The sequence below is a fragment of the Felis catus genome, chromosome B4 (genome assembly GCF_018350175.1).
Source record: "Felis catus isolate Fca126 chromosome B4, F.catus_Fca126_mat1.0, whole genome shotgun sequence".
Classification (NCBI taxonomy): domain Eukaryota; kingdom Metazoa; phylum Chordata; class Mammalia; order Carnivora; family Felidae; genus Felis; species Felis catus.
Window position 1 is genome coordinate 115,689,186 of NC_058374.1, and position 26,603 is coordinate 115,715,788.

The 26,603-nt window shown below is 38.5% G+C and overlaps 2 protein-coding genes across 11 annotated transcripts in view; one reads left to right on the top strand and one right to left on the bottom strand.

The window, feature by feature from the left end:
- PLXNC1 (plexin C1) overlaps positions 1-12,360 on the top strand; it is a 149,028-nt gene extending 136,668 nt beyond the window's left edge. For both annotated transcript variants that reach the window (XM_023257304.2, XM_023257305.2), the window contains exons 25-31: positions 1,939-1,970; positions 2,068-2,175; positions 3,317-3,480; positions 5,401-5,548; positions 8,388-8,528; positions 8,621-8,695; positions 9,876-12,360. In XM_023257304.2, coding sequence (XP_023113072.1) covers positions 1,939-1,970; positions 2,068-2,175; positions 3,317-3,480; positions 5,401-5,548; positions 8,388-8,528; positions 8,621-8,695; positions 9,876-9,980 — 773 coding nt within the window. In that variant the 3' untranslated portion in view covers positions 9,981-12,360. The remainder of the gene's footprint in view (positions 1-1,938; positions 1,971-2,067; positions 2,176-3,316; positions 3,481-5,400; positions 5,549-8,387; positions 8,529-8,620; positions 8,696-9,875) is intronic.
- Positions 12,361-13,576: 1,216 nt separating this feature from the next.
- CEP83 (centrosomal protein 83) overlaps positions 13,577-26,603 on the bottom strand; it is a 119,863-nt gene continuing 106,836 nt past the window's right edge. For 8 of the 9 annotated variants that reach the window (XM_011284158.4, XM_011284155.4, XM_019835339.3 and 5 more), the window contains 3 exons: positions 17,801-17,904; positions 14,699-14,888; positions 13,577-13,749 (listed from right to left, as the gene is read on the bottom strand). In XM_011284158.4, coding sequence (XP_011282460.3) covers positions 13,645-13,749; positions 14,699-14,888; positions 17,801-17,904 — 399 coding nt within the window. In that variant the 3' untranslated portion in view covers positions 13,577-13,644. Of the gene's footprint in view, positions 13,750-13,843; positions 13,868-14,698; positions 14,889-17,800; positions 17,905-26,603 lie in introns of those variants that run through there. The other variant, XM_045062159.1, reaches the window with a different exon arrangement.

Here is a 26,603-nt window from a genome sequence, read left to right on the forward strand (position 1 = left end):
CTACCCACCTCCCTGATGGTCTCAGGAAAGGAAGGCATTGTGACGGTGCCTTGAGAAATTCCCTAAATCCCAGTCTAGGTTTGTCTCCAGAGAAAGGATACCCCAGCTAAGACACTCGGTCCCCAGCCCTTGGAAAGTTTCTGGGCCTCACCAACAGCACTTTTCACACATATAACTGGAGGGGAGGCTTCCTGATTCCTAGATTCAATACTAGGAGCGGCCTCACAGGTCCCAATACCTGGTCAGTACAAACAGAGAATGCAGGGCCCCCAATTAAATAGAAAGGATAATTTGGTAGGTTGTAGGAAACCCCTGTGGGGAACCTCACAGTCCATCATTAGATCTGGCTATTTAGTGAGAGAAGCCATCTTGCAGAGGGTGGCCGCCATTCTGGCATAGGGAATTGGTGTCCTTGTGTTATAAAAAAGTAGAACTTTGTATTTTAAGCTTCAAAGATCGGGGATCTCACATTTGGATCTCTTCACGGGACCTCAAGGCAGTCAACGTCTCTGTTTCTTCCCTGTCCAGTTCAGCTGAGAGCCATTATTTTGATCACTCTCCTCCTAACCCTTCACCTTCTCCTGTCCCTGTCCCCTATTTACTACCCTCTCTGTCATGTCCCAGCCCTGGATGAACCCAATACTAGCCTTTCCTAAACCTATATCCAGGCAGCCACTGGAGGAAGGTACACAACAGCATAGCTTGGAGTCACTATAATTTCATGGTTCCCAACATGACTGGGACCCTCAATGCAGCCTACACCCACTAAATTTCTCTAGGTAACTCACTCTGTGTTCTCCAGAATTCTGCCTTCTCTCCTCAAAGCTCTGACCTACATGGCTCTATCAGCAGCAGACTTGATCCTGTACGTCACAGAGGAAACAGGAATCAGAACTCCATCAACATCTAGCACCAAACCTACCACCCTACCTGCATCTGCCCATTTCTTCCTGTGCTCCTTCCCACCCCCACCAGCATTCCAGGATATCCTTCCTCTTATCCAAGGCCAGTCTCTCACCTGTGTCTTCAATCCCATCATTTCCAACCTTCCAAGCATTCTTACACCACAGACAATCTTCTCTCACCTAAATTTTCTATACCTCCCCACTTTCTACAGCTTTTGTTAGTGTTTCAAGGTATTCTAGTCTCCTTCCTCTTCAAAACAAAAAACCTAGTCCCTTGATCCTTCTTTTCCATTTACCATTCCCTTTACTACCACATTTCTTTCAGGACTGTCCTCACCCTGTGTCACTGTCACACTTGCTCTATAAACTCCCAACTCATTGCCCTCCTTTCAGATCCCAGGAGGGGTCACGTTCCTTCCACCTTAGGGTCTTTGCACCCATTCCCCTTCTTCCATTTGCCTGGACAACTAGTCATTCATTTAGGTTCAGCTCCAACACCCCTTCCCCTGAAAGACCTCCCAGAGTAGGGCCGGCCTTTGTCAGTTACTTTCTTAGCATAGACTTCTTCAGGAGCCTTATCACAGTTGTAGTTAAATAATTGTATAATTAATAGTATGAAGTCTCTCATTGGCTAGGATGTAAATTCCACTGGGGTGGGGGGGGGGGGTAACTAGGTCTGTGTTAAGATTGCCTTTTGCCTAGGAGCCCCTGGCACTCAGTAGATGCCCCCAGGTACATTTGTTCATGAGTGGGGCTTGAACCTCTCCTACTCACCCAACGAAGGATCATTCAACCTGTTTTAATACTTCCAGGAATAGGGAACCTGCTTCCTACTCCCTGGCCCGTTTGGTCTTCACATTGTTAAGATCTTAAGATGCAACAGGGTAAAAAAAAAAAAAAAAAAAAAATAGCTGTGAAGAGCTCAAGTAACCTCTTCTGTTTATAGCACAAATGGGGCATTTTATGAGAAGGCCAATTAGCCCGTGGTTGTTTTTTTAATAGACTGTTTTCTCCCCCTTTCTCTGGCATTCAGATGTGGAATACTCAGAAGACCACTGCCATTTGGTGAGTTCAGTCTTTCTTGTGCTTGCCGCTGAACTGGATGCCTTCTGTGGCATGAACGGTCTCCTTGGGTAACGCTTCTAGTCTGTCTTCCCTTTAGATTTTACCAGATTCGGAAGCATTCCAAGATGTGCAAGGAAAGAGACATCGAGGGAAGCACAAGTTCAAAGTAAAAGAAATGTATCTGACAAAGCTGCTGTCGACCAAGGTACACTTAACTGTTCTGGGAGTGCTTTTATGGCTACCTTGGGGGTGTATGATGTGTTTGACTTAATTTCCACTGAAGTGTGAAAATGTTACAAATCCCTTGTGCCTTCTAGCAAAGCAAAATGAAAGTTTAAATGGTAAACACTTCCTACCCTCCTCTTCTTTTTAGACACTGCAAAGATAATGGCACTTTACAAATTTTGGCTGTAGTATCTTCAATCGGGGATTTAATATTGTTCCCAGTCCTTTACCCACCATTTCACTATTGTTGTTTTTTAGGTTCGTGGTGTAATTATTCGTTTTTATTTGTTCTTATAGAGGAGCAATAAAACTCCCTTTGAATTGCAAATAAAATGAAGGGTGGGGTCAGTGACGGCAAACCTAAATCTTTTTTTATTTTTCCGCTTTAAAGTTAAGGATTCTGTTCACATGTAAAAGTGTCAGATGTGAAAGCCGTTGGAATACCAAATCAGAAGCAAATTTTACTTTATCTGGCTTTTAGTGAGATTAACAGAAGTCTGTGGTGATCCTTTTTTTTCCCCCTGAAATGACTAGCAATATAAATGCTATTATCTACACCTGGCCCTGGTCTCCTGATGGGCATGCTTCTTCAGATTATAGCAGAGGGTGTGCTGAGAGCTCAGTAAATTTGTTTAGTGGCCAAAGGACAGCCAGAGCCTCTTGATTTTCTCATCTGTCCCACAGAGATCTGCCTATTTGTCTTTTGTAAAACACTCAGATGCTTTGGAAAGTAGAGAATAAAAACCTCTGATGGAAACACATGCAACAGGAACAATTCTGGGAACTGAGCAACACTGAGTTTTTCTAGGCTGAACATAACGAATAAAAGCTAAACATCCATGGCTTCTTGATCTATGCACGTAGCCCTACAACTGACATTTCAACTGCTGGAGACTTCTACGATACCCTCATTGTTGACTAAACCTAAACCTGGGCATGGATTTTCAGGATGCTTGACCCACATGGAGTGTTGGCCTCATTTGATAATTTTACATATTTTCTCTTCAGGTTTTTTTTTCTGTTTTGTACATCATTTTCTCTGAACTGGCATTTCATTTTCTATTGTATTCAAAACTGCTACCCTATTTTTTAAATCTCCCACGTCTGATGCTCTCTTTCAGGTGGCAATTCATTCTGTGCTTGAAAAACTTTTTAGAAGCATTTGGAGTTTACCCAACAGCAGGGCCCCATTTGCTATAAAATACTTTTTTGACTTTTTGGATGCCCAGGCTGAAAACAAAAAAATCACAGATCCTGATGTCGTACATATTTGGAAAACAAACAGGTGGGAACAAACAGTATGTGATTACTGACTGTTTTCAAGAATCTGGGACAGAATCTTAACCAAAAGGAGGGCATGGATAGTTACAGAAGGATTCATTATCCCTAGATCAGAATCTTTTGGCTTGGTAAGCTATCATGTCAAAGCAGATTCTTCCTCTGTTACTATTTTTAACAAGAACAAAACCCTTCCTATGCTGTGAGCCTATTCTTTAGGATAACATAAACAAACCTTATTATCTTTAACGCATGAAAAAGACCTTGTAAGGAATGTTAACCTGACCGGCAAAAGATGAGAAATTAGTATTTTGTGGTTTTATTATATAATTTTCCATTAGAGAATACTTAATCCCTTTGCAGTTACCAAACTGTCTGAATTCTGATTCTACATAGACATTTCTGCTTTTATTTGAGCAAGTGCAGTACTCAGATATCATGAGAATTAGCCAAAGGACTGTTTTGTTTTCTAATGTTTTACCTGGTTGCCTGGTAAGGCATCCAGGTTTGTTCTAAATTTCTCCTCAGTAAAGAAACAGCTCATTACCTCTATTTGAAATATTCTGTGTATGAACTGAGTAAGACTCGGTGTTAAGACATGATAGAACTTTCCGGCACAATCGCAAGCCCTCCCGAACACTGAGGGCCCACAGACCATTTTAAGGAAGTATTACAAGCTGAAGTGCCAGAGCTCTAGGTCTCATCTTCTCCCATTGAATCCGGGTCTGTCCCAGCATCTACCCTGGCTCCCTCCCATCCTGTGCTCTAGCCTCTTAATCCCAGGTGCTGCTGCTGTAGGCTCCCCTTTTCACTGTGAAGAGGGTGGCATCTGAGCAGGGGCAGTAGCCAGGACAGTAGAGCTGAGGAGAGGCCCAGCATCCTTATGATGGAGGTAATTTGCTAGGCCAGAGTTGAGATAATGGAAGGACTCTGAATGATTCCCAAGTTCATATTCAAGTATCTGAGTACCTACTATATGCCAAGCACTGTTAGCTGCTGGAGATGTAACAGTAAACTGAACAAAAATCCCTGTTCTCAGAGAGCTTGCATTCTAATGGGTGGAAGAGATGATAAATAGGTAAATTAGTAGTATATTAGAAGGTTAGTACAGTGGACAAAGCAGAAAAGAAGGATAGAGAGTAACAGGACAGTGGTCAGAGAAGGCCTCAAGGAGATGATGACATTTGAGTCAGGTCTTGAAAGAGGTGAGGGCATACACCTTGAGACTGTCTGGCTAAAGGCAGTTTCCGGAAGATGGGCAGAAGTCCTGAGGTGCAGCCTTGCCTGGGATGCCTGAAGACCAGCCAAGAGGCCCACGGTGGGTTGGAATGAAAAAGGTGAAGAGTAACAGATGAGGACCCAGGCCCAGATCACGCAGGGGCTTTATCCCGAGGGGGATGGAGAGCACAGAGGGTTCTGAGCAGAGGAGAGACCTGATCTGACTCTGTGTTAAGATTGCTGATAGTTGTGGGACAACTGAGGCTGACAGCTGAGAGCTGGGGGACAACTGGGACAGTGGGACCCTGGCAATGGGACAACTGAGAGCTGGGGGCTAATGATGCAGGCGGCTTAGGACAGGGTGTGGCACTTAGAGGGGGTGAGAAGAGGTCAGGTTCCAGACACGTGATGAAACGTTTTCATGGGCAACCGTCACCTGCTACAATCTAGAACTATCGGGAGAAAATTCTCGTCAATGGCCACCTTTGAATTTCTCCCATTCTAGTCCTCCCTTCAGTGGTGCTTGTCAGTTTAACCCTTTCTTGTTCTGAGTGGTGCTGCCATCTGTTGCTTGGTATATTTGGCAAAGCAGACTTGCATACTTCAATAACAAGGGCAAAAACGTCCGTATGCAAACTGTGATAAACAGAGCATCCGCCTCCTACGAAGGGCTATACTTGAAAAGAGATTTCTCTCTCTCTCGGAACAGCCTTCCTCTTCGCTTCTGGGTAAACATCCTGAAGAACCCTCAGTTTGTCTTTGACATTAAGAAGACACCACACATAGACGGCTGTTTATCTGTGATTGCCCAGGCCTTCATGGACGCATTTTCTCTCACAGAGCAGCAACTCGGGAAGGTAAGGCCTGGTTTTAGTATCTCTTAACATGTCATCCTGTGAGTCTGAAGCATTCTTTCTTCTAAACAATTGGTCTGAACCACAGCAGCTAAAAAGAAATAGTCCATGGTAGTCACTGAAGATCTGCTTCTCTTTAAAAGCTGTCCCATTTACTTTTAATCTAGTTTTTTTTTAATGAATACCAAAATAGACTATTATCCCCTTTCTACTGCAAAACTGTGCCTGTAAATACCTTTACCATAAATTATAAACTATAAACCCAAAGTGAAACTACAGAAATTTGCTTAGCTAAATTAATCCCATCTGAATACAGCTGATCCTTGACTAATGGAGGATTATGGGTGCCAACCCTCCATGTACTTGAAAATTATCTGTAACTTTTGGCTTCCCCAAGACTTAACTATTAATAGCCTACTGTGGACTGGAAGCCTTACTACTAATAGAAAGTCAAAATAACATGTATTTTGTACATGTAATATGTGCTATATACTGTATTCTTAAATAAACTAGAGAAAAGAAAACGTTCAGGAAATTGTAAGAGGAGACATATTTACAGTTCTGTACTATATTGAAAAAACTCCACGTAGAGTAAGAGCCGACCCACATAGTTCAACACCATGTTGTTCAAGGATCAGCTGTACACCTAAGAGTCTATTTGAATATAACAAATTGCTCATGGGTAAGAAAATCTTGCCTGAGATTTCTACCACCACCAGTTTGTCAATTCATAATCAACATCAATATTGTTTTTCCTACGGTTTTCTTTGCTGAGCAAAAGCCTCAGGAAAGCAAAGAAAGATTAAAAATACAGAGCAAACTCTGAAAGGGATGTTTTGGTCTTATTCGAGCACTCCAAATGTATTAAACTGAGCAGTATCTGTACCGAATGGATTTCAGACAGTCTTTCAGTGCTGAGCAGTGTCTCCTTGGTATATGGAATTTGAGAGAGTGCCTGGGGCGAAATGTGGTTGATGTTTCACAGGTGCCTCAGCTTCCTAGTCTGAATCTAAACTCACCCTCACCACGATTTCTGCAAAACACACCTGTCTTTACTTTTGTCTTCCTAGCATCGCCTGGTCTCTCAAGGTAAACTCCTTCCTCTAATTGGTTACTGCCCACTGCCATCTCCAAAACGTCTTTTTTCTCATTCTTTGGCCCTATCCCTTCAGCCCCTCTCCACCCATATAACTGCCTCGGAACTGGTCTCCTTGCCTGTGCTGTCTTTTTGTTTTCACTGTGTCTCAGGTTATCTAAAGCTTAAATCTGATCTTGTCTGTCTCCTGCTTAAAAATTATAAATACTTCCCATTACCTGCCAGGTGAAATCTTCCCAGTACCACACGGCCCTTCCTAATTGGGCTTCAGGTCTCTTTTCTGGCCGCCTCATTTTCTTGCAAATTCCATATACCTTCTACGCTACAGCTTTACCTTTCCCAAACTTACCATGAACGTGTTTTCGTATCCCTTTCCTGTCTCATAACCCCTATCTTCTAGTAACACCCTACTTATTCATTCATTCCTTCAACAAACCTGACTTCTTAATGTGTACCAAAAACTATAGGAGCCTATGATCAGTCTAAATATACCTGCTTTGTGAACTTGCCAGCTCCATTTCCCATGCCCTTTCTTCATTTGACCAATGCAACAAAAACACACTGGAAGACACTAAAATGCTTAATTTATTCACAGTAAAAAATGGTTAACTGACTAGCTGAACTATACCTTATGTGGTTCTTGTGATTACTATGTTCTTGGTAGTTATTATTACCCTCATTTTATAGATGAGTAAATCAGAACATCAGTTCTGGGAGGCCACAAGTCTTGGTGATGATCCCTGATTTGTCCAACTCCACAGCGCTTTTCTTTATACTCTGCTACTAATTACTGGTATCACAGTAAGCACTGTGTTAAGTTTGTCTTCCCAAGTAGATTAGAAGCTTCTTAAGGGCAGGTCCTGGTCGTCTTTGACTCTTTACATTCAGTGCCTGCCACAGCGCCTAGCTAAATACATTTACTGAATGAATGATCACAGGATTTGTAGGTTTCACTTAAACTTGAAAAGTGCAAAAAAATCTCTGTAATATCTCAGTGTCAGCATCCTTCAAAATGATTCAGCCATTGATATGGCTATTCATGCCCTCAATACATTTAAAAATGTACTGGGACATTAGCCCTATCATTAACTCAGCTATCTTCCCTGAGTAGGAATTTTTAAACTTTTCCCTCAATTTTTTATATTACAGCTATTACATAAAAACATTCAAACTGACAGGGAACTTTTGTGAAGTCAGACATCAGAGCCCCCAGCACTAATGACCATGTACTTCCTTGAGAATGCTAGAAGATCTTTATAATCTAATAAAAGGGATAAGCAGAAAAATCCACCACCGCCAACTACTTACCACTTTCATTGTTACATAAAGGGCTCAATCAGACCTACAATCAAGTCTTTTATAAATGCCAAAATTCACTGGTGGGTGAAGATGAGAGCAAATGTTTTAATTCAGGCTTTTTACAACCATTAGTAATGAACTATGACTGAAATAAGTTCCGTTGTTACAGTAACTCAAAATCATGCAAAAATAATAATTTTAGCTCTTTTATGAGAGGAAGGCAGAATATATTAGCATTTAATCCGCCTGAAAAGAACAGTGACTCACCAGAACTATCTGGATAGCAGTCAGTCATTCAATCAACAACACTGATGAAGGCCCACTGCATGAAAAAGCTTTGTTACTAGGAGGTCGTGATAGTGCTGGAGGTTCAGCTACATTGTTACTATTATAAATTCCCCATGGTGTTTTACTCTTGGCCATGGATGCTTGTTTTTGTTTTCGTAGGAAGCACCAACTAATAAACTTCTCTATGCCAAGGATATCCCAACCTACAAAGAGGAAGTAAAATCTTATTACAAAGCAATCAGGGATTTGCCTCCATTGTCGTCTTCGGAAATGGAAGAATTCTTAACTCAGGAATCTAAGGTATTGCTAGAAAGTAGAAATAAGATAACATTTGTTACTTCTGTCTTGAAAAGTCATTTCAGAATCTCTCAACAAGGCTTTCTTTCTTTAAGAAACATGAAAATGAATTTAATGAAGAAGTGGCCTTGACAGAAATTTACAAATACATCGTAAAATATTTTGATGAGGTAAGATTTTAAATAACATTTCAAAAAATTGATATGAATCAGTCGCCAGGATTTGGTTGTAAAGCATTCTACCGGTCTCAGGACAGCTCTGGCATCCCTAATGGCCAGAAAGGGAAGCCAGGGAGCCTGTCTGAGATGGGGGATCCTGGCACCAAGCCAGACCCTGCACGTGGCTGTCCCCTTACGGTTTTATCATGCTGCCCGCCTTTGGACCAGCCTGAATATACATTTGAGTTCATGGGGTCTATAGCCACACTGACTCAATATAACTTTGATGAGTAAGTAGTGGTCCTATTAAATAGGGCCAGCTTATGCTTGATTGTAATCTGCTAAAATGAAAGCTAAGCTTGTTAAATTGCCTAGATTCTGTGTTCAACAGGTATATGAAAGTATAACATATTTCTAACTTAAGCAACTATTTCAATAAACCATTCTCCTTTATGATTAATTCTCCTTAATCTGGATTTTTTTCTTTGGGAATTCACACAGACACAGTCATCAGATGCGCTGTTTCCAAATATATGTTAATTCCCCCTTCCCTGATTCCCCCCCACTCAGTCATGCTGGGACAGGCTATCCATGTCACTGGTGAGAATAGCTCACCAATTCCATTTGCTACTTGAAGATCAAGTGAAGCGCTAAGGTAGGGTAGAGGCAATGAGTTCCTTAAACATGATAAGCATCCCTCTTTCCAGGGGCCAGGGGTTAGAAGGGAAGCACTGGGGAGGGGAGGAGGGGAGAGGAGGCACTACACTGCCCAGGAGGGGAGGGGAGGGAAATATTCAACTCTGACCAGGATGCCCCTGCCTGCTGCATTTAAGAAGAAATACTTGCCTGCATGTTGGCTGCCCAGAATGCTTGCTGTGCTTGGAATGGCTGTGACATAATGCATAAACCAGGGCCTTGGAAGTCTGGCCCCATATTTGTAAGCAAATAGTTGGTATTTCTTGCTAGCTTCTATTTTAAGCCAAAGTGTTGTTGATCCTGTGATAATGACTTAGCAAAACAACTTGCAAAGTGAGTATGTAAATGATCGAAGAAAATGTTGGCATCTGTTTCATACAGATTTTTACCACTCACGGCATCAGGAATGCAAAAAAAAAAAAACAAAAAAAACCAGAAAATCGAAATCTAATGCTAAGATCACAATATCTAAAATAACTGTTCTAATTGTCAACAGATTCTAAATAAACTAGAAAGAGAACGAGGGCTGGAAGAAGCTCAGAAACAACTCTTGCATGTAAAAGTCTTATTTGATGAAAAGAAGAAATGCAAGTGGATGTAAGCACTCTGGGGACTGGCTTAATCTGGCAAAATTCTTCAGACGACTTGGGAGCAAAATGGCTACTTGAGCTACTCTGTGTCGTTACTTTTTAAAGTTTGCACATAGGTTCCACTTTGAGCACTGTCTTTTAGAGACGGAGGCACACGCACAGCTTTTAGAAAGCATACCAACCTTGTGCCTGTGCATATACCGTAGGAACCTTTCTGTAAATAGAGTTGAAGTGGTTGTTGCAAACAGCCTCCTTGTTTACAGAGAATACAGGGCCAGTAAGCAAGTGTCAGTATTGTAACTACAGTCTCCACTTAAGCACAATGATGTAAGTGGTTTTGTTTGAAAACTACAGTTATGTAGCACTTGTGACTACACTGCACCTCTGCAGAAAGGGGGCACTGCCAATGATCAAAAGAAAATGTGAACTGAGTCATTTGGAAACAAGGTGGAGGTGTTAGGGCAACCTCGAGGATTTGCAGCATTGAAACTTTCCCCAGTAGTTCTTGGAAAAGCTGACCGCAGAATTTGGTAGTGTGTACACTTAGCATTCGTGAGCGTGTGTGTGTTTTTAAACCAAAAACTGACAGTGTTGCAACATTGTTGAAAGGGCTCGTGTTTTTCAGTGGTCATGGACTGCACTCCATCAGACTCACCTCCGTTTCACTAAGGAGCTCTAAAGCAAGGAGAGTGAGGAGGCTTTATTTAAATGCAACAGCATTTTACTCACTTTGTCCTGATGTATGTTCCCTTTTTTTTCATTTTTTCATACTAAATGTATTTGATAGTGGACATGTTGGCTATTGTAAAAAAAAAAAAAAATTATTTCTGTCTAAAACCTTGGATCAAAACTATCTGTAGAAGAGTAACTCACTCCCCTAATCCTACGTTTCTGTACTTAGTGTCTCCTTGCTTTAGATTTCTGGTGAACCCTGTGGTTATAAATACTTGTGTGTGATTTAAAAAAAAAACAAAAAAAAAACATTTTACATTTCATGAAATTGCTGTTCACACTGGAGTATTATATATGAACATATATATATTTGAGGCCCAAGGCCTGAAAAATATTAGTATACAACTTGGTATCTTAGTCTTACTATGTACTTTTTGAAAGTATTCCTCACAAGAGAAAGAATTCAAAATACTCATTTTACTCATGCCTTTCTTTTTAAAGAACTCCCTGTCCAGTTCTACCGTAGTCTTTTTATTGCTGATTTTTTATTCCTGAATTTTTGCTGCTCATGACCAATTTTAATACCACTGTGTTTTCCTATTAAAAGTAAAAAATGTGATTGGCAACTCTCAACTTTCCTTGTGGCACCTTTTACCCTTGGTGCTCCAAATCCCAGATTAAGGAAAGACATTTTTTCAAGTAGCAAATAAAACACTCATCATATAGTCCTTAAAATCATTTACCAACACTGTATGGGATATCAGGAGTTGAATGTGAATTTGTCTTTGAAAATGAAATTCTTGTTGCTCCTCAATATCTGGCAAAGAGCAAGAGGGGATACCTCAACAAACTGATCAAATAAGCAGTCACTGCCCTGATAGGTACCTTCCCAATCCCATCACTTTTGACCATTGTCGGTCCAATGGACACACCTCAAAAATACTACCAAATAGGTTACTTACAAGTATCAAGGTGAGAGGTCTGCTCCCCGCCTGAGGCCGCCTCAGTCTTGATGTGAAGGCGTTCGTAAGAGAATAACAGGAGGACAGTTGAGAGCCAAGGGTAGGAGAGTTGCCCAAAAGACTTCCCCTTCTTTAGGGTACAGAAATGCTATGAAAAGGATCAGCTACAGCTTTATCTACGTGTTTAGTAAATGCTACGTGAGGGTGTCCCTGTCCAGCTCTCTGGCACAAGAGTCCCGTGTGGAGCCTTACCTCCTCTTCCAGGGGCTATGCTGCTGGGAACTTTGGGCAAGTCGCTTACCTCTTTGTGCCTCAATTTCTGTATAAATATTTCTAACCTACCTCACTGAGGTGGTGTGAAGATTCACTAACGTATGTAGCGTGTTTGTCAATCCTCCAGTGAAAAGCACGATCTAGACCACATCTTGGATCACATTAGCCAAATACAGTAAATGGCCAAATTAGATGTGTGCTGAAGACAATCAGTCACTGGGTCTACATTAAACAGCAACCAGAGAAACAAATGGCAAACAATTTCTATTTTCAAGTTTCTTTGCATATTTTTTTGGTGCAAACAATTCATTTATAAACTTTTTTTTCTAACACTAGTGTCTACAGCAGCATTTAAAAATTAATTCTGTTACCTTTTCCGTATTAGGGATTCAAAGTCTATTTCTTATTGTATACCTGATTGAAGCTGTACTTGGAGATGAATGTTTTAAATGTCTATATCCAAAAATAAACATTTTGATGTAAAGGTGGCCTGTTTCTGTTTTCCTTCAAATGTTCTAGTTATAATAGATTTTTTAAATTCTAAGTGGCCCCATGGAAATTACTTTTCAGCAACAAGGTGCCACTGCGTCTTCTGTAATGCAGCAACTGACTCCAGTTTCTTTGACATGGTGTTAGGCACTGCTCCTCCACTATCTACCTGGACCTTTGATCCTAAAGACTTCCAGATAATGAACATTCCACTTAGTTTGGAGGATTTGAGCTTTGCCTTGTTGATGTGAAGTTATTGCAGCAGACTTCCTTAAAAAGAGGTTAGGGATGCACAGAGATAAGACATTTGTAATAATTCGGTTAGATCCCAAACAGTAGGAGGCAACACTACCGCTAAGGGACCCCAGTGGGCTCAAGTTTTACAATGAATGGCCCTTGTTTTACACAACTAATTAAATCATAGGATTTAATTATTTGTACTTTGTGGTTTTCAGTTAGAATAGAAAATAACATTGAGATTTTTCTACATTGCTAAATACCGGTGTATGCTCAAAATTAAAAGACAATGTAGAAAAATATTTATTAAGTTCTTTAATTATATGCACACAGCTTTTAGAATGGTAGCATTATATATTTACACGTCTTAACGTTTTTGTTTTTTTTTTTATTTTAAAAGTTATTTATTTTGAGAGAGAGAATCCCAAGTGGGCTCCACACTGTTACTACAAAGCCCAATGAAGAGCTCGAACTCACAAACAGTGAGATCATGACCCAAGCTGAAATCAAGAGGTGGACGCTTAACTGACAGAGCCACCAAGGCGTCCCGAAGTTTTGTTTTTTAATGCTGCCTTTAAACTTTTTTCTTTTTTTTCAAGAACGAGGTTTAGACCTCTTGTATACGGTAAACTGCAGAATGTTTACTGCCCGTTACTGCCAAGCATCTCAAAGTGGCAGAAGGAATCAAACATGGGCATATTCCAGGTAAAATGCCAAAAAAAAAAAAAAAAATTCAACAAGTGAAATTAATAAAATAATTTAACAACTTGATTCTCTAATTTTTTTTTCTTTTCTAACATTCTCAAAAGAGTTGTCAATAAATATTCTAAACATCTCTGAAGGGGTTTTAATGTTTCACTTATCCTGGGTATAATCCTAAAGTCCTGACACTGATGCAATGTATCATGTAGCTGGTACCTTTTCTTGAGGCACAAATGTTCTGGCAAACAGGAATACAGTATCTAAATGCCACATACGTTAAATCTTCAAGCTTTATTGAGTCACAGTGATTTCATCCCTTTTGATCTTTTTTCCATGAACATCATTCCCCAGGAGATCCAAGTTCCTCCAGTTGCTTCCTTTGTGTTGTTTCTAGTTCTTCTAGTCTTTTGCGAAGTAGAGAGAGTTCCCTTTGATGCTGTTCCTCCTTAAAAGCACCAAACATGAAAAACAAACAAAACAAAACAAAAAAACCAGAAAAATAGCTGGAAAAAGAACTGTTAGGCAACAGCCTCGGTGCCTCTTTTACTCAGGCCCTAGAAGATCTGGCAAGGAAAGGATAGCCATTTCAGCAATCTAAGAACACAGCAGTATGGGCTAGACTACTAACTAGTCCTTGTTTCTCTCCCACCTCAGGCTCTAGCCTTAAGCAAAACACAAAGTCTGTTCTCCCATCTAGGTGTAAAACTCACCAGGGAGTAAATTAGAAGAATACCAATTCAGGGCCCAGGCATACTCACTTGCCTACTTTCTAACAAGGCTGGAGTTTAATAGCAATTCATTATAAATAAAGCACTTGGTCTGAGATTCAATTCAGTGACTAAAATCTTTGGTGCTTACAATATTATAAAATATAATTACTTATTAACAGTTAATCTTTTGAAAACCATCCAATCAATTTGATTCCTTCAGTATCTCAAGGACCTGATACAGTAGAACGAGCCCAGAATTTGGAATCAGATTTATATTTGATAGTCAACTCTGTCACTTATTACCTATGACCTTAGGTAAGTCACTTCCCCTCTGACTCAGCTTCCTTATCTATCAATTGGGAATCACAACACCCTTCCCTCAAAGTATTTTCCATTAGGATTAAATAAAATATCATATGGAAAATGCATAGTGCGGAGTATTAGTAAATGCTTAGTAGTAGTTGAGTGAGTCAAAGACCCATGGATTAAGTTTTTTCTTTTCAGTTGCCCAGTAGATTTCACTTCTAGCAACATCACTAAAGGATAGAATAGATTCAAATCCACTTTGTTTCTCCCACTAATTTCTATGGTAAAGAAAGATACGAATGTTTAACTCTGAATTTAAACAGGTAAAAATTAACAGAAATGTTAGTGACTTTTTTTCTGTAACATAAATGCTCATACCTGCATATGAGGAGGAAACGACAAGTCCATGCCTGGAACCATGGCTGATGACTGAACACTAAAAGGATTGATGGATGCTGTTGGAGGTATGTTAGGAACCAAAATTAAACTTCGAAATTCATTATGTCTTCTCTGTATGTCCTTTAGTCTTTTTTGAAGCCTTGTATATTCTTCAAATGGAACATTTTGTCTTAAAAAAGAAAAAAAGTGTTTCTGTTCTTTAATACAGTTATACTTATTGAAAAACAGGATGATTCACAGAATATAATTTAAAATTGGAAGAAAAGGACTTCAAAATTCTAAGATTTATCTGTATATAATACATACATAAAATTCTATTTATCTAGAAAAGTAAACAGAAACATGACATCTTAATCACATGTATAACTGTTGGCATTGCAGGCTATCAATTCATTTTAAAGTTTTACTTGCCAATTAATCAAAGATTAAAAATCTTTTGATACTTTTGCTTTCGCTTGCACTCCACTCCCCCAACCCATGAATCCTGAAAGCGTGCCTTATTTTACAGAAGGAATCAAATAGGAATAGAGAAAATACTACATTGAATCTTAGGACATTGCCGTTTTTATAGGTAAAATATGGTCAAATATATGAAATTTCATATTGTTCAACCTAATTTTTAAAACCGTTGCTAATGACAGGGATGAAGCTACCCAACTTTAGGGAAAACTATTTGGATAAAAAAGGTAACTTTTCAGGCCTTTACAAATCATCACCTTTTTGGACATGAATTTTCTGACCATCAACCACATCAGTAATAAAATATAGTCTTCAAAACCACTCAAAAGTCTAGATGATCTGTGCCATACTCACCCAATCTTGAATTGATAATATTTCAAAATTAATGGTTATAGAAGATGTAGCAAATTGAATTTTGTTTTAGAATGAATTTGGTGGCTTCTTACTTTGGAACACAGTATTATGAAATTGGCATGAACTCCACAGTCTATAAACTTCGGGTGTTCTAAAAAAACAACTGTTCCCATTTGGTAATAATTACACTCAAGAATGTCCAGTGCACGTTATAAAACATCAACAGCCAATTTCCATTACAGAAAAGTCTGACACTTTCTAAATGCTGAAAGGCTACCACTAAAATTAGCTGAACTTGTAAAATTTTTATTTATTTATTTATTTATTTTTAAAGTTTATTTACTTATTTTGGGAGAGAGACAGAGGGAGGAAGAGAGAGAATCCCAAGCACGTTAGGCACTGTTGGTGCAGAGCCCAACACAGGGCTCAATCCCACAAACTGTGAGATCATGACCTGAGCCAAAACCAAGAGTCAGACACTTAACCGACTGAGCCACCCAGGCACCCCAAAAAGTTTTTATTAACTTCAAATAGGCCCTACAATGCCACTACTACTGAGTCAATAAGGTAAATTGTCTCTGTTTAAAAAACGCTAATTATGCAGATTATTAGCTATGTTTGTAACGTAAATGAAAATCCAGAATTTAGGCTCAATATGTTTTCACACCAAGAAATCAAAAATCTTGATTCACAGTTCTAGCCACATTTGGGAACTATGCAATGTTGCAAACTATCTTGTTTCAGTATTAGGAACTCACACCACTCCTGGCTACCAAAGCCAGTGACCTTTCCTATGAGTCCCAACCATAACAAAATGCCTGGCATGTGTTTTGGTTTGAAGGGATATTCAGCCAGAAAAAAATAAATAAATGAATAACAAGGATAATGAACTAGGAATATAACAAAAAGTTTTAGAATTCTTTTAAATGTGGGGCGCCTGAGTGGCTCAGTTGGTTAAGCACCCGACTTCAGCTCAGGTCATGATCTCACGGCTTGTGGGTTCAAGTTCTGCATCAGGCTCTGTGCTGACAGCTCAGAACCCAGAGCCTGCTTCAGATTCTGTGTCCCTCTCTCACTCTGCCCCTCCCCTACTCATTCTATGTCTGTCTCCCTCTCTCTCTCTCTCTCAAGAATAAACATTAAAAAAGAAAATGAATTCTTTTAAACATATATATTTTCTTTATTTAGAGAGAGAGAGAGAGAGTGTATGTGAGCAGGGTAAAGGCAGAGAGAGAGGGAGAGAGAATCCCAATTAGGCCCTGTGTGCTGTCAGCATGGAGCCCGATGAGAGGCTTGAACCCACGAACCATGAAATCATGACCTGAGCCAAAACCAAGAGGGTAACCCTCTTGCACTATTGGTGGGAATGCAAACTGGTACAGCTGCTCTAGAAAATAGTGTGGAGGTTCCTCAAAAGATTAAAAATAGCATTACCCTAACGACCCAGCAATAGCACTACTAAGAATTTATACAAAGGATAAAGGACTGCTGATTCATACGTGCACATGTACCCTAATGTTTACAGCAGCACTTTCAACAATAGCCAAATTATGGAAAGAGCTCAAATGTCCATCAACTGATGAATGGATAAAGAACACATGGTATGTATATATAATGGAACACTACTCGGTGATGAAATATAATGAAATCTTGCCACTTGCAACAACATGGATGGAACTGGAAGGTATTATGCTAAGTGTAATAAGTCAGTCAGAGAAAGACAGACATCCTATGTTTTCACTCATATGTGGAATTTTAGAAACTTAACACCATAGGGGAAGGGAAGGAAAAATAAGTTACAAACAGAGAGGGAGGCAAACCATAAGAGTTTCTTAAATAGAGAACAAACTGAGGGTTGATGGGGGTGGGGAGTTGAGGGGGGGAGGCCAAGGAAAATGGAAGATGGGCATTGAGGAGGGTACTTGTTAGGATGAGCACTGGGTGTTGTATGTAAGTGATGAATCATGGGAATCTACTCCCAAAGCCAAGACTACACTGTATACACACTGCATATTAGCTAACTTAATCATTAAAAAAAAAAAAAAAAAAAAAAGCCCAACATTGTTACTCTAGGGAATTGCAAATAAAATGACAATTAGTTACATGTTCAAAAAAACAAAAAACAAGAGCCGGATGCTTAACCAACTGAGCCACCTGGGCACCCCTAGACATATATTTTGAAAGAAAACAAAGTGCATTATACTCAGAATCAAAGCTCTATAATATTAAAGTCACTACATGGGATATGTATTTATACAAACACAGTACCTATTTAACACCTGGTTTTCTGTTTCTAATTCTTCTCTCTTTGCCTCTAAGATTTCTACTTTCTCCTGCAGTCTCTTCAATTTGTTTTCATGAAGGGATTTTCTCTAGAAAAAAAGAAACAATATGGACAAGTACATTAATACAAAATCTCCTATTTGAACAAAATATAGAGAGAATGTTTTACTCAACAAGAAATTTTACTTAGAGATAAGTATTTTCAGTGAATACTAGAAGAAAAAAGATTAATAGATAGGATTCTCATTGAAAATTGCAAAAATAATAAGCTTCAGATGTACAAATATGAATGCCAAACCAGAAAATGGGTATCAATAACTAAACTGCTGCAAATAAAGTATCTAAAAAAGGAAGGAGTCAAATTTTACTAATGATCTTGCTTGTCACCTGATAAGGAATCACAAGTTCTTTATTTTCCCCAAAGATATGTGTTTTTAAAAAGAACTAAAAATTAAAAATTAAAAGCATGCTTACCATTGATAAATTGCTACCAAAGCAGCAAAAGATCAGAAAGCTTAGATTATGGATGCGTCTCAGTTTGAAAGTATGCCTTTTTAAATATTAAAAAGAAAAAAAACTTAAACTTTACACAGGGAAAATTTTCTAATATGGAAAAATCAGTGTATAATGCAAAAGTAGTACATTAAAAAATTATTTTTTCATTTTTGTCAAGAGGCTATTTTTTTTTACAGAAAAATACATATAAATGTTGCAACTCACTTAGTAGCTATAGACCTTTCAGGTATGCACAGGATGTAAATATAGAGCAAAATGTGAAACCACAAAGCAAATGCTGATACTGTTACCTCATAGGTCAAGAGCATGGCCATACCACAAGTGCCCCTACCCTTCCTCCTTTCAATCTCTATTCCCTTCTGTCCTCTGAAAAGGTAACCAATTTACTTCTAAAGCTAATTTTGCCCTATTTTTGAACTTCATCTGAACAGAATCATAGTCTTTTTCAACTGTTTTACAAATGGCTTTTCTTTCACTCAGATTGTGAGATTTACTCATGTTATTGCTTACAGGAATAGTTCATTGCCACATGTTGTATTGTACTTACGAATATCACATAGTTTAATATATCTACCCAGTCTACCACTGAGGGCCATCTGAGTTATTTCCAGTTGAGAAATAATACTGCACCGGGCATTCTTTCTCATGCTTCCCATTGCTTGCCATCCTCCAGCACCCTAAAAGGTTGCCTCCTGCCTCCCACTTTCCACCCTGGCAAAGGAACTACTCTTCCGTCCTTAACATAAGTATATACTTATATGTTTACAGGTAGTTTAGGACTCTGTCTATCCACCAATCTACCCATATCAAAAAAAAAAAAAAAAAGCAATCATACTATATACTCTTCTGTATATGGGTTTGTTTGTTCAATATGTTGTCTAACTGACTAAGCCATTTTATTGTATGGCACAGTTATTTTCCATTGTTATGTTGTCATCCATATTATAAATATACAACTTATCCATTCTCTTTTGATGAAAATTAGAGTTGTTTTAATTTTAATTTAATCTGAATAAAGTTTCTATGAACATTCCTAAACATGTTTTTGGTGGATATATGTATTCATTTCTCTTGAGTATATACTCAGGAGTGAGTCACAGCTTTAGTAAATACTGCTAGTTGTTGTTGTTTTTAAATTTTTTTAATGTTTATTTATTTTTGAGACAGAGAGAGACAGAGCATGAGCAGGGGAGGGTCTGAGAGAGAGAGGGAGACACAGAATCCAAAGCAGGCTCCAGGCTCCGAGCTGTCAGCACAGAGCCCATCGCAGAGCTCGAACTCACGGACCGTGAGATCATGACCTGAGCCGAAGTCAGACACTTAACTGACTGAGCCACCCAGGTACCCCAATACTGCCAGTTTTCTAAAGTGGTTCTATTAATTACATGCCCACCAGCAATATATGATACAGCCACTATGGAAAATAGTAGGGTGATTCCTCAAAAAATTAAAAATAGAACTACCATAGGACCTAGCAACTTATACACAATGGAATATGATTCAGTCATAAAAAAGAAATCTTGTTATCTGTGACAGTATGGATGGACCTTAAGGGCATAATGGCAAGCAGAGAAAGAAAAAATGCTGTATAACCTCACTTATCTGGAGAATCTAAACAAACACACAAGCAAATGAACAAGCTCAAAGACATAAAGAACTTGAGGGGCACCTGTGTGGCTCAGTCAGTTGAGCGGCCAACTTCAGCTCAGGTCATGATCTCGCGGTCCATGAGTTCAAGCCCTGCGTCAGGCTCTGTGCTGACAGCTCAGAGCCTGGAACCTGCTTTGGATTCTGTGTAACCCCCTCTCTCTCTGCCCTTCCCCCACTCATGCTCTGTCTCACTCTGTCTCTCAAAAATAAATAAATGTTAAAACAAATAAAAAAAGAAAAAAGAAAAAAAAATTGGTGGTTGCCAAAGGCAGGACACAAGGGGTGGACAAAATGGGTGAAGGAAGTCAGGAGATAAAACCTTTAGTTATAAAGTTCCAGGGATGTAATGTACAGCATGGTAACTATACTGTGTTGTGTATTTGGAAGTTGCTAAAAGAGTAAATCTTAAAAGATCTCATCATGAGGGAAAAAAAGGGTGTTTTTTAACATGTATGGCGATGGATATTAACTAGACTCATTTATTGTGATCATTCCACAATAGATAAAAACATCAAATCATTATGTTGTCCAGCTGAAATTGACATGTATATGTCAATTATACTTCAAAAAAAAAAGGTTGTTAAACGTTGTAATAGCCTAAGAAGGCAAGCATAGCAAAATGATTCACATGAGTAAATTTAGTTTTTATTCATAGAATTGCTAGAAATAATAGGATAACCAAAAAAAATAACTGTTACTTGACCTTTTTTCCAGCAATTTTTAAATTGTACATATTAACAGTTTGATAGATTTGTATTTTTATTCATACACAATTATGTCATATGTGAATGACAATTTTACTTCCTCCTTTCCAATCTTTATAAATCTTTTATTTCTTTTCCTTGTCTTATTATACTAGCCAGCATCTCCAATAAAATGTTAAAAAAAAAATGGTGATAATGAACACACTTGCTTTGTTCCTAAACTTGGATGGGTGGAGGGAAGCATTAAATATTTAATCAATAAGTATGATGTTAGATGTAGGACTTTTATAGGTACAAAAATCCCTTCTATTCCTATTTTAATGAGTTTACCATGAAAGGGTGTTAAATTTTGTCAAATTATTTTTATGTGTCTGTTAAGAAGATCACAATAGTTTTTTTTGTTCTGTTACAGTGTTGAGTTATAGTAATCAATTTTGAATATTAAGCTACCTTACATTCCTAGAATAAACCTTACATTTCATGATATATTACAATTTTTATACATCATGGGATTCAGTTTGCTAATATTTAAGATTTGTATATTTGTTTATGGTATCTCTTTTCTTATAATGGCTGTGTTGGGCTCTAACCTTATAAAACAGGTGGGGATGTTTTCCTTTCTTTTCTATTTTCTGGAAAAGTTTGTGTTAAGAATGGTAATATTTCTTCCTTTAGTATGTGGAAGAATTTATCAGTGAAGCCAAATGAGCCAGGCATTTTCCCTGCAGAGGTTTTAAATTAAGGATTCCATTTTCTTTCTTTCTTTCTTTTTTTAATGTTTTATTTTATATTTGAGAGACAGAGAGAGAGAGAGAGAGAGAGAGAGAGAGAGAGAGAACATGAGCAGGGGAGGGGCATAGAGAGGGAGACGCAGAATCTGAAGCAGGCTCCAGGCTCTGAGCTGTCAGCACAGAGGCCGATCGATGCAGGACTTGAACTCATGAGCAGTGAGATCATGACCTGAGCCAAAGTTGGACGCTTAACCAACTGAGCCACCCAAGCGCCCCAAGGATTCCATTTTCTTAACAGATACAGGACTATTCAGATTACCTGATTCTTCCTATATTGGTTTTGTTAAGATGTTCTTCAAAGAATTTGTTCACTTCATCTAAACTGCACAAGGTATTTTTAAAGTATTCTTGTTGTTTTACTATCTATAAGAGGGGCTGCCCTGCCTGGCTTAGTCAGTAGAGCATGCAACTCTTGATCTCAGGGTTGTAAATTTAAGCCCCATGTTGTTGAGTGTACAGATTACTTAAAAATAAAATCTTAAAAAAAAAAAAAGAAAAAGAAATATAGTGATACCCCTTCTCCATTCATCGTATTGTGCATCGGTGTTTACCTGCATACCTACCTATTTTGTGAGCAGTTAGGAAAAAATGAATCTAAGGCTCTATCAATTTTACCAATCTTTTTTTTTTTTTTAAATCAGCTCTTGGCATTTTTAATTTTCTCTATTATATATTTTATTTCACTGATTTCTGGTAATACCTTGAAGATGATGATGATGATGATGTTCACAGTTAAATCTATCCACTAAGTTCATAATTCAATTATTGTGTATTAGTTGTAAACCTGCCATTTATTTAACAGTTTTGTTTTCTGGAGGAATTGTCAAGCTTTTTCTGTTTTCTAAGCATACAACAACAAGGTAATTTTAAAGTCTGTATCTGATAATTCCATTTCCCAGATTCCCTATGGGGAGTCTGTTTATATTGGTTATTATTTCTCTTGATTTTCGATGTTATTTCCTCATGTGGCCGGTATGATGATGATTTATAAATAGTTGGAGCAGCTTTAGGTTTACAGAAAAATTTAACAGGAAGTATAGAGTTCCCACATATTCCCCCTTTCACAGTTTCCTCTACTATTAACATCTTACATGGGTGTGGTACATTTATTAAAATTAATAAGCCAATTTTGAAACATTATTATGAACTAAAGTCCACAGTTGACATTAAGTTTCACTCTTTGTGTTGTACAGTTCTACAGGTTTTTTTCCCCAAATGCATGATGTCATGTACCCACTATTATGATATTATACTGAATAGTTTCACAGCCCTACAAAACTTCCTGTTCTCTACCTATTCATCCCTACTCCCACAACCCCTGGCAACCACTGGCATTTTTTTCTGTCTCCATAGTTTTGCCTTTTCCAGAATGTCATATAGTATATAGAAATTATACAGTATATAGTCTTTTTAGACTGGTTTCCTTCATTTAGCAATATGTGCTTAAGATTCTGCCATGTCTTTGCATGGCTTGACAGCTCGTTTCTTTTTATCACTAAATAAAAATATCCATTGTATGGATGTAGCACAGTCTTTTTTTTAATCCATTCATCTACTGAAGAACATCTTGCTTACTTCCAAGTTTCTGTGTTTTTGTGTGTGTGTGAACATAAGTTTCGACTCATTTGAATAAATATCCAGGAGCATGATTACCGGATGGTATGGTTTGACTAAGTCTACCTTTGTAAGAAACTACCAAAGTGTATTCCAAAATGGCTGTACCATGTTCCACACAACGAAGGAGAGCTCCTATTTGCTCCATATCTTTGCAGGATTTGGTACAGTCAGTGTTTCAGATTTTAGCCATTCTAATAGGTAGGTAGTGATATTTTTATTATTTATTATATTTTATTTATTTATGCCTATTTTAAATTTTTTGTTATATATTTAAAAACTGTGGAAATAAAGTCTATAATGTTGTTTTCCCTTAAAGTAGATTTACATTTGTTTCTTGCAGGCAGCTACAAACACTAACAATTTGGGTAAATTTAATCTGATTATAAGGACTGACATTATCTAAAGCTACGCTTCCATACTTGCAAGGGCCAGGCTATTTTTTCATTCTTAGTCTAAACATAAATCCCTCCCCTTCAGTGTCCCAACCCAAAGCACTAGCATACTTGGATCTGAGATCCTCTCTCCGGCAGATTCTGAATTCCAATTTTTGTTCCCCAAGCTCTGTGAAGTTGTCAAAAGCTTTGCTTCACTTCTCAGCCTCTCAACTCCCTCTTCTAGAATCAGCAGTTTCCTCTAAGGAAAAAGCAACCTCACATGCCATGCTCACCTCTCTCAATTTCTCACCTCTCCAGGAGCTTGGCCTCCTAATTCTTCACTGCCTTCCATGGAGATATTTTTTTTTAAATACTTTGTCTGATTCTTCTAGTTTTCATATGGAGAGTTGACCCACATATTTCCTAGTTTGTCATTATCAAAAGCATATGCTCCTTTTAGGTATTTTAGTCCAATTAGTAGCATTTTTTTTAAGTTTATTTATTTTGAGAGAGAGAGAGAGAGTAAAAGTGGGGCAGGGATGGGGAGAGAGAGAGAATCCCAAGCAGGTTCCACACTGACAGTGTGAACACAGAGCTTGAACTCAAGAACTGTGAGATGATGACCTGAGCCAAAATCAAGAGTCAGATGCTTAACTGACTGAGCCACCCAGGCACCCCAGTAGACATTTTACAGATGGAAATGGTTAATATTTCATTACTGTATGATTGTATAAACTTGAAATCTTAAAATCTGGTTATTTTTCTCCATTTTTATTGTTCATTTAAACTGTAATACAAAATTTTTTATTTCATCACCAAATCTTAATCAAGTATATACACACACATACATATATACACACACAGAGTGCACATTTAATTGGGCCCTATATTAACTATAGCTAATTCAAAATATAGGGACTTCTGAAGGGAATTCCAGTCAATAAGTACCAAATCATGAGAAAGGGCTTTGTAGAATGGATAAGAAATGAAATAGGGAAAATGTGTACTACCACAGGGATGTGGATTTGCCTGAAGGTTCTCCAGCAAGGGACTGATAAGTAAAAGACATTGTTTTGAGAAGCCTGATACGGCATCAGTGTATGTGACAGACTCCAAAGTTTGCCTCTTACAAGGCACATCTGGAGATAAGCTTGAAGACAGGGTTCAGGACAATGCTGTCCTCATCCTCATCTCTGTAAAACAACCAACCATGTACTGAGCACTTTCAGTTGCCAGGAAATAGCTAGAATGCAGTAAAAACACTGGCTGGTTAGTTGACTAAAAGACCCAATGAACGCCTTAGCCTCTATCTCTATAATTATTTCTTTGCATACATTCTCATTACCTTGACCCAAGTCTCCCTCTTCTTCAAACTCACCTGGAAAAACTCAGACCCTTATTAAATACAACTAGACTGCATGCCTGGACCTATGCAACTAAATGAAGTCGGCAAACACACACACAACTGTGCACTGTGTTACCTGACAGTCCTTCTAATTTCCCTCATCTAATCACTCTCCCAAACTCTTACATTCCTTCACAACTTATTATGTCTCCTCAGATCTCTGACACCTGCACTCTTCACAATCTGAGCCAAAGACCCAGATTCTTTTTTGCACTGAGAAAACTGTAGCATCAGGAGAAAATTTCCACACATCAATCGATTTATCAGAAATTTATAAACATATATTTTGCCTTTTTTCCAGGTATAATAGATACACTGTGTTCTTATGCCTTCCACCTCTGAATTGCTGCTAAAGAATATTATCCCTGCAGGGGTGCCTGGGTGGCGCAGTCGGTTAAGCGTCCGACTTCAGCCAGGTCACGATCTCGCGGTCTGTGAGTTCGAGCCCCGCGTCAGGCTCTGGGCTGATGGCTCAGAGCCTGGAGCCTGTTTCCGATTCTGTGTCTCCCTCTCTCTCTGCCCCTCCCCCGTTCATGCTCTGTCTCTCTCTGTCCCAAAAATAAATAAAAGTTGAAAAAAAATTTTATATAAAAAAAAGAATATTATCCCTGCAAGTGCCCCCCTTTCTTCTGCATCATCAATTTTCCCCTTGCTACTGAATCATTCTATAATTCACCCCACCCTTAAAAGAACTCTTTGATCTCACAACCCTCCCTAGCAACCACCCCAGTTCCCTGTTCTTTACAACAAAATCCCTTAGACAAATTCTATCTTCCACTTCAATCTGGCTTGTATTCCTTCTATTCCACACAAACAACTCTTGACAAGCCACCAAGAATCACTAAAAAGCCAAATGAATTCCTAGTCTTCATATTGCTATTTTATCATCTTATTCTCAATGTCATTTGATACAGTTGATCTTTCTTGAAGCACTTTTCTACACTTGGCATCCAGTACCTTCTTGGTTCTCCTACCATCCTGGCCAGTCCTTCTCAGTTTCCTCCTTTTCTTCTCAACTTCAAAATTCCTCAAAGTTCAATCCTCACTCTTCCTTTACTTTCTAGGTGACCTCATTTAATCCCTTTGCTTTCAATACCATTTATGTGATGATGGCTCCCAAGTCTTTATTTCTAGTCCAATCTTCCTCCCTGAACTCCTGATTCATGTATCCACCAGACTACTGAACATTTCCTGTGGAAGTCTAATTGGGTATCTCAAAGAGTTAACATGTCCAACAAAAGCATCTTTATTTTACTGCCAAACCTGTTCCTTCTAAAGTTTTTCCCCACTCTATTTTAACTAAGCACTCATACTCAACATCTTAGTCATCTTTGATTTGTATTTTTCCTGCCCGACAACTATTGTAAACTCTACTTTAAAAATATATACAGAATCTGACCACCATTCCACAACAAGTTCTCTATTCCAAGTCACCATCATCTTTCACCCTGGACTACTAAAAAGTGGTCTTCCCGAGTCCTCTTTGTCTCTCTACACAACAGCCAGAGGGTCTTCTAAAATATAATGCAGATTATATTATTTTTCAATTTAGAAAGCTCCAGTGTGTTCCCATCACATTCAGAATAAAAACCAAAGAATAAAAACATCATCTGCCCTCCTACTACTTCTCTCCATTCCAGCTACCTAGCTCTCTCTCCTTGTATTCCTTCAACATACCAAGCAGACTTCTGCCTCTCGCTTTCACTTGCTATTCTGTCTGGAACATTATCC